At 39.7% G+C, this 8,524-nt stretch overlaps 1 protein-coding gene across 1 annotated transcript in view; it reads left to right on the forward strand.

Moving 5' to 3' along the window:
• Positions 1 to 7,795, forward strand: part of LOC119427314 (transient receptor potential cation channel subfamily M member 1) — a 20,409-nt gene extending 12,614 nt beyond the window's left edge. Inside the window, exons 6-9 of the mRNA XM_037694904.1 lie at positions 826 to 997; positions 1,723 to 1,897; positions 1,984 to 2,195; positions 7,788 to 7,795. Of these exons, the coding sequence (XP_037550832.1) occupies positions 826 to 997; positions 1,723 to 1,897; positions 1,984 to 2,195; positions 7,788 to 7,795 (567 nt within the window). The remainder of the gene's footprint in view (positions 1 to 825; positions 998 to 1,722; positions 1,898 to 1,983; positions 2,196 to 7,787) is intronic.
• The last annotated feature ends 729 nt before the right edge of the window (positions 7,796 to 8,524 follow it).

The raw sequence follows: 8,524 nt of genomic DNA on the forward strand, positions 1-8,524 counted from the left end.
GACAAAATTAGGCTGATAAGAAAAGGAATATCGTCTTTACAAAAAACAAACACTCTTCAAGAGTTTAATTAAAGCATTTTACTTTAAAACAAATTCAAAATTAAAAAGGCTTATGGAAAAAAGAAAGTATCTTCTGCATAGAAGTTAAAGTTTCATATGTGTTCTGGTGGTGAAAGTTTCAGTGCTGGTCCCAAGACTATGACTTGCTGTAGGCACTTTGACTGTAGCAACAGCCCCACCAAAATTTTCCTTCTCTCTGACATGCTTATCTGTGTATAAGTAAGACATTAAAAATTGCTGTACATAGTGCGTAAAATATATTATAAGAATTCATTCTTCTTCTGCTGCCTTTCATTTTATTTCGGTGATTGTATATCTTTTTTCTTTTCTTTAAATTGTATTATATTTGTTGTTTGGATGAAATGAAATGAATAAATAAAACATAAAACATAAAATATACAATAGAAACTGAATAGTATGGGTGGATTAGACGCATTGTAAAGGGCTTTGCAGAACCTAAAAAATTTACAAGGCTCTTTAAGTGTGAACCATTTACCATTACTTGTCTTCTAAAATTTAAACCAAATTACAATCATACAGCACAAAATATATAAAATTATTACTCATATCAGATTAAAAAAAATATTTAGGTTGAAAAATCTCTGACATTTGTGAAAATGATGAAATTTGTGTAATGTGTCTTGAAACAGACCGATCTTGCAAAAAAATTCACTGATTCAGAATTATTTCTATAAGAAGTCATATAAATCATGACCAAAGTACCTTTTAATTACTTCGCCTTTAATTTGATCCTCCATATTTCAGGTGACTCGGCCCTACCAGACCATGTCCAACCCACTCAGCAAGCTAGCGGTTCTGAACAGCAGCCACTCCCATTTCATTCTATCTGACAACGGGACGATTGGCAAGTACGGAGCTGAGGTCCGCCTTCGTCGACAGCTGGAAAAACACATTTCTCTGCAGAAGATCAACACACGTGAGTCATGTGACCTGACCAACCAGTTGAGGCTAGTACTCTCCAACTCCCCACTTATTCTTAAGGCTCATCAACTCATGTGACCAATCATGTGACCTGTGGGTTTCCCTTTGTCATCCTATGCCTGGAGCTGTCTGTAAGGCAGGGACAGCAAAGGGGGACTCAGCCGTCACCTCTCACTTCAATCCCCTGGGAACCAGGAGAACCAGACAATAACCAGAACCAATAAAAACTCAACAACATCCAAATCATTGTTAAAACCTAACCCAGCAAATGCCTGAACAATACAAATTATCCAGAATGCCTCAAAATCTTAACCTAACAATGACGCAAACCATTTGAACCAGGGCTGCCCCACCAGTCGATTCCAAACAACCTGTGGATCGCGGACTGGTGTTAAAAACAACAACCCAAGTGAAAAACCAAACCCAACATTAACCTAACTCAATAAAACCATCCAAACCTCCACAAAGACAAAACCCAACAAATGCCTGAACCATCAAACCCACCACAAAAACCCAAACCCACAAAACCATAAAAAAAAAAAAAAGTCAAAAATCACCATGAAAGGTGGTGGTGGGGGGGGGGGTGCATTTGTTCAAATGATCCTAGACCTTTAATGTTTAGTTTTGGATTCTTAAACCAAAAAAATGTCAATATTTACAGATGTTTAGGCTCATCAACATGTTGTGGATCATCCTGACTGAACCTGTGTCTGTCTCCAGGTCTGGGCCAAGGGGTTCCCGTGGTGTGTCTGATCCTGGAGGGGGGTCCTAATGTCATCTCCATTGTACTGGAGAGTCTGAAGGAGGAGCCCCCAGTCCCGGTTGTGGTCTGTGATGGAAGCGGTCGAGCCTCTGACATCATTTCCTTTGCTCACAGATACTGCGAGGAGGACGGGTCAGAACATGTCATTATCTTAACAGATGAGCTCAGTACGTTTGGAGATCCACTTTCTCCTCACCGCCTTTTTCCCTTCTCTGCAGCCAGGTGAATGAGAGCGTCAAAGATCAGCTGCTGGTCACCATCCAGAAAACTTTCAACTACAGCCGCAGCCAGGCACAGCAGATCTTCCTCATGGTGGTGGAGTGCATGAAGAAGAAGGGGCTGGTAGGTCAGCTGAGCAGGAAAAGTTCATGTTCAGAGAGTCAGAGAGAGTCAGAGTCAGAGTTTCTTTATTGTCATTCGCACCTCATGTGGTACATGTGGTGGAGCGAAATTATGTACGCAGGGTCCCAGTTACATCCAACAATAAAATGTATAAGAAAAACAGTAATAACATCTAAGATATGAACTAAGAAAAACATCAACTAAATATACACTAAGCACTCATAACATAAAACATTGAACATCAGCACAAACATGAACATGAGTCTGTGAGCAGATGTGCACGCATGAACACATCAACATTGAAACAGATCAGCAGCAACATGAAACAGATCAGCAGCAACATGAAACAGATCAGCAGCAACATGATATGGTTTTTCACAGTGATTATTCTAGTTAGAGATTCATGAGTCTAACAGCCTCAGGGTAGAAGCTGTTCCTCAGTCTAGTGGTTCTACACTTAATGCTCCTTAACCTCCTTCCTGAGGGGAGTGGGGCAAAAAGTGTGTGTGCTGGGTGGGTGGGGTCCTTCATGATGCAGGTGGCCCTCTTCCTGCATCTGGAGGTGTAGATGTCTGTGATGGTGGGGAGACTGATTCCAACAGTCTTCTGTTCAGTCCATGTCATCTCCATCAAAACATCAATAAACCTGCTTTTCATTCACCACTCATCCTGCTGTCTGTGTCATCTTTCATCATGTCACACGATAAACTCACTGCAGACAATAAATCTGGACACCTGAGATGATGTAGGAATAATGTTTCACAGCTGGATGGAAGCTTTAGAACTAAAATGGCTAACTTTATTTAAAAAAAAAAAAAAAAAAAAAGTGTGATGAATTTTAACCACTGACTTAATAGCTGTGTGCTGTTTTTAAATGTAACTCATTTTTGTTTGTTTTATGTGATTCTTCTGTTTGTTAGTAATGTTAGAGCATGAAAAACAAACAAAAAAAAAAACACACAAAGCCCTTTTTTCTAGAAAATGTGTACATTGACATATATTGAGCAACATGAGTAACATACAGTGAGGGGAAATGTTTTTTTTTTTTTCTTTCCCTGCTATCGTATGTTTGATGCTTAGAACTCCACACTCTCCAGTTTTTATTTGAGAAAGCTCCCTAGATAAGAAGTGAAATATCTAAAGAATAAAAGTCCAGTTGTTGGTTTGGGGTGGGAGGGGGTGGGTTACAGTCTGATTTTTTAGCATGCAGCTGTATTTCACTGCAACTAAAAGTCCAGAGGAACACACAAATATGTTACAAGCAAAAAATGGCCCTGTTCACTGTGGAGAAGCCCTCGGTGGTAACAAAACACATGCATGTTAGGCTGGTTGTTAACTCTAAATTGTCCCTAGGTGGGAGTGAGAGCGTGAATCGTTGTTTGTCTCGTTTGTCTCTATGTCCTGTGATGGACTGGAGACCTTTTCAGGGTGTCCCCCCACCCCTCACACAGTGATAGTAGGACATGGGTACCAGTGCCCCCCTGACCCAAAAAGGAGCAAGTGCGTCAAGATAAGATAATGGATGGAGCAAGGTTAATTTGTAATCGCGACCCAGTAACATTTCTACACACTCAGTGCAAACAGCAACACCAACTGCCTAAACAAATAAACCAATAAAGTTTTACAGTATCTACTCCAATCTAGTAGGTGATTTGTCATAAAACTTAAAGCAAACTAGATAAATCTGCAGTAAAGTCTGGAACTACAAATATATTTCTTCCACCAGTTCTTGTTTGTTAATGTCACAGTTTCAACATACCTCCTTTATCTGATTTATGAATTTCAGAGATTTGTTTTCGACATCAAAAAATTACATGTCCATCCCACCATGGATCAATCCGCAGCAGCAAGGTGCATGTGTGAAACATTTAGGGTCTAGATGCAGGGGGGAGAGGGAATATGGGGCATGATGGCGCAGAGGTTAGAGAAGGTTGGCCTGTTGTCAACACATTACTGGTTCAGCTACCCAAACCATCCATACATTATCTTTACTCACTTCTTCCCTTTTGGGTCATGGTGGTCACCGGTGACCATACGTAGCTGTCACTGTGCGAGAGGCAGGGGACACCCTGGACAGGTCTCCAGTCCATCACATGGACACAGAGACAAATGAGACAAACAACCATTCACTCTCTCACTCAGCTAGAGACAATTAGTTACCAATCAGTTTAACATGCATGTTTTTGGTCTGGAAACCGGAGTACCTGGAGAAAACCCACGCATGCATGGAGAGAACATGCAAACCCCACCCAGAATGGCCCTATGTCAGGATTTGAACCAGCGACCTTCTCGCTAAGAGGCAACGGCTGTACCAACTGAGCCACCTTATTGCTGTGCATCAATTCATTGATGATCTTCATTTTTAGTCGGGTGACTGCTGAGTACAAGTTCAAGTTCAAGTCAGTTTTATTGTCATTCTCATCACATGTAGTACATGAGGTGGAACAAAATGATGTACTCAGGTTCACAGTTACATCCAAAAATAGCAAAAATATAAAGTGTAAAAAACAGTATATAAGGATCTAAGATATGCACTAAACTGTAGAGGTTCTGGGTTTTGTCCTTTCTTTCTCTGTTTCCTCATGTTTTCAGTCAGCTCTCAGTGTTTTCCCCTCCTTGTGTGCAGCTCTTGTCTCACCTGTGTTCATTGTCAAACACCGCAGGTGTCTGTTATTTGTCCTCGTTAGCTTGTGTATATATTCAGCTCCCTTGTGTCTTATAACTGTCTCCTGATTGTCCTTATGGTGTTGTGTTCTGCCTTCCGTCCTGTCTACCTGTTCGCCTTGAAAGTAAACTGCCCCGTCAGCATTTTGCCTTTTTTTTTTAAATAAATATTTTTGACTTTTCCTTGAGCCTCTTGTCACCCACTTGGGTTCAACACACCAGATGGTAGAACCTGATATAAATGAACGCCAAACAGTACGTTAAAAGATCTAATATATACGCTAAACACAAATAATGTAAAATAATACAGCACAACAGCAGCCCGAACGTGAGGGCTGATGAACAGCCTGAGGTGTCTGCCATTAGGTAAGACCTGTCCTCTGTAATGTGTTGGGTTCTCAGTATCACTCTTTATGTAGATGTTCAGCAGGGAAGGCAGGGGTGCAGTGACAATCTTTGCTGTCATTCAGGATACTCTCCATGGCAGAGGAATAGAAGGCACTCAAGATGGTGGTGGGGACATTGAATTTCTGTATCAGCTAGGGATGGGGCCGATCTGATCCGGTATCGGTATCGGCCTCCGATACCAGCATTATTAACGTACCGGATTTTTCCGATCCAACCTGCAGAGGTTTTCGATCCATGATGCATGTCTGTGTCTGTTGAAACTTCTCATGTGATTCCCTGTCCGCTGTTCTGCAAGTTGGCTTCAAACTATGGAATGGATTTTCTGAACGGAGACGTGTCTCATGAAACCCAGAGTAATAAGACCTGCCTCACATTCAGGAAATCCATTTTATACATTGCAGCTAGCTAAAACGTGAGCAGCACTGTGGCTAACAGCTAACCAACTTTTTATCGACGCGTCCGCTGTGTGGAAGTATTTTAATTTCAATTCAATTCAGTTTATTTATATAGCGCCAAATCACAACAAAGTTGTCTCAGGGCACTTTACAGAAACATTCACATAAAAGCCAATTAGTAAAGTTCTCTATCTAAGGAATCCAGCAGACAAGTTGAATCTTGGCTTCGTTGCAGTCTCCCATCCTGAGCAAGCACAGTGGAGACAGTGGAAAAGAAAAACTCCCTTATAAAAGGAAGAAACCTCCAGAAGAACCAGGCTCAGGACAAGCTGTCATCTGCTTTGACCGGCTGGTTGAGAGGACAGGAAGGAGAGACAGACGAACATAGAATGGCAGGTCCAGGTATAGGTCCAGGTGTATCTGAAAGACACACAAAAAACCACATGTTAAGGATAGAAAAAATAATTACAAATACAAAACAGGTTGAACAGAGTAAGTAAAGACAGTAGCAGAGTGAAAATTGTGGTCAGTTTGTCCTCCAGCAGTCTACGCCTATAGCAGCATAACTAAGGGACAGCTCAGGAAACCCAAGCTGACCCTGACTATAGGATTTATCAAAAAGGAAAGTCTTAAGCCTAGTTTTAAAACTGTATAATGTGTCAGCCTCACGGACAGAGATTGGAAGTTGGTTCCACAAGAGAGGAGCCTGATAACTGAAAGATCTTCCTCCCATTCTGTTTTTGTAAATTCTAGGAACCACAAGTAAACCTGCAGTCTGAGAGCGAAGTGCTCTGTGAGGAAAATATGGAACAATAAGATCTGTAATATAAGATGGAGCCAGGTTGTTGAGAGCTTTATAGGTTGGAAGTAAGATTTTGAATTCTATTCTGGATTTGACAGGGAGCCAATGGAGAGAAACTAAAACTGGAGAAATATGATCTCTCCCAGTAACTCCAGTTAAGACTCGGGCAGCAGCATTTTGGATCAACTGAAGACGTTTTAAAGAAGTATTTGGACACCCAGATAATAAACCATTGCAATAGTCCAGTCTTAACGTGACAAATGCATGGACCAGTTTTTCTGCATAATTTTTAGATCAGATGTTTCTAATTTTAGTGATATTACGCATGTGGAAGAAGGCAGTTCTAGTAACGTTTTTAATGTGGGGGATAAAAGACATGTCCTGATCAAAAATAACACCAAGATTTTTAACATTAGAGCTGGAGGACAGATTAATGCCATCTAAGGAGGGAGAAAGACTGAAAAATTAATTCCTAAGGTGCTCAGGTCCAAAAACCAAAACCTCAGTTTTGTCTGTGTTCAACAGGAGAAAATTAAGGGTCATTCAGGTTTTTATGTCTTTAAGACATGGTTGTAGTCTAAGTAGCTGATTGGATTCATTGGGTTTAATGGACAAATATAATTGTGTGTCATCAGCATAACAATGGAAATTTATCCCATGCTGTTTAATAACTTTACCTAATGGAAGCATATTTAAAGTAAAGAGTATTTGCCCAAGCACTGAGCCCTGAGGAACTCCATGACTAACTTTGGTGTATGAAGAATATTTATTATTTACATTTACAAACTGGAATCTATCAGATAGATATGATTTAAACCATTTTAGAGCCGTTCCTGTAATCATATTCAAGTCTCTGTAGTAAAATATTGTTATCAACTGTATCAAATGCAGCACTGAGGTCTAACAGGACCAGTTTAGACACAAGTCCATTGTCTGAGGCCATGAGAATATCATTAGTGACTTTTACTAGTGCTGTTTCTGTGCTATGATGAGGTCTAAACCCTGACTGAAACTCTTCAAACAGATTATTTCTTTGTAGATGTTCACGCAACTGACCTGCAACTATTTTCTCTAGAATTTTTGAGATGAAAGTTAGGTTAGATATAGGTCTATAGTTGGCCAGAATTTCTGAATCAAGATTAGACTTCTTAAGTAAAGGTTTAATTACAGCAACCTTAAAGCGCTGTGGTACATAACCATTCATTAAAGACAAATTAAGTAGATCCAAAATGTGGACATTAATTAGGAGAAATACCTCTTTAAACAGTCTGGTTGGGATGAGATCTAGCAGGCATGTGGATGGTTTGGATGAGGTTATTATTTTTGACAATTCAGAGAGCTCAACAGGACAAAAACTGTCCAAACATAAATCAGGCTCTAGTGAAATTTTTAAACTTGCCTCGTTTGACAGGGGACTAGAGATAGTAGAAGGAAGGATGGTTTGAATTTTCTCTCTAATTGAAATAATTTTATTTATAAAGAATCTCTTGAAGTCATCACTACTTATAGTTGTAGGGATACATGGTTCAACAGAAATGGGACTTTTAATTAGTCTAGCAATAGTACTAAACAGAAACCTAGGGTTATTTTTATTCTCCTCTATTAAAGATGAGTAATATAAAGTTCTAGCGTTACAGAGAGCTTTTTTATATGTTAGCAGACTATCTTTCCAAGTTAAATAAAATTCTTCAACATTAGTAGAGTGCCATTTTCTCTCCTGGTTTCTAGATGCTGCTTTAAAGTACGTAACTCAGAATTGAGCCAAGGAGCCAGTTTCCTCTGATTGATTACTTTCTTTTTCAGTGGAGCAATTTTATCAAGTGAAGTTTGCATTGAAGTTGTAAGATGATCAACTAGATGATCTAAGTCTCCGTTCTCTGATGCATTACTCTGCAAGACAGAGGAAAACATTGATGGAAGAGATCGTTTAAATTTGGTTACAGCATTTTCTGATAAGCACCTGCTGAGATGAAATTTATTCTCAGTGACTGTGTAGTCATTTAATGTAAACTCAAAGGTTATTAAAAAATGGTCGGACAGAATAGGATTTTGCGGAACTATTACCAAGTCTTTAATCTCTATACCATAGGTCAGAACTAAATCAAGAGTGTGATGATAAGAATGAGTAGATGTGCGGACGTTTTGGGT

Source organism: Nematolebias whitei, chromosome 2 (assembly GCF_014905685.2).
Source record: "Nematolebias whitei isolate Nwh7 chromosome 2, NemWhi1, whole genome shotgun sequence".
Lineage (NCBI taxonomy): Eukaryota > Metazoa > Chordata > Actinopteri > Cyprinodontiformes > Rivulidae > Nematolebias > Nematolebias whitei.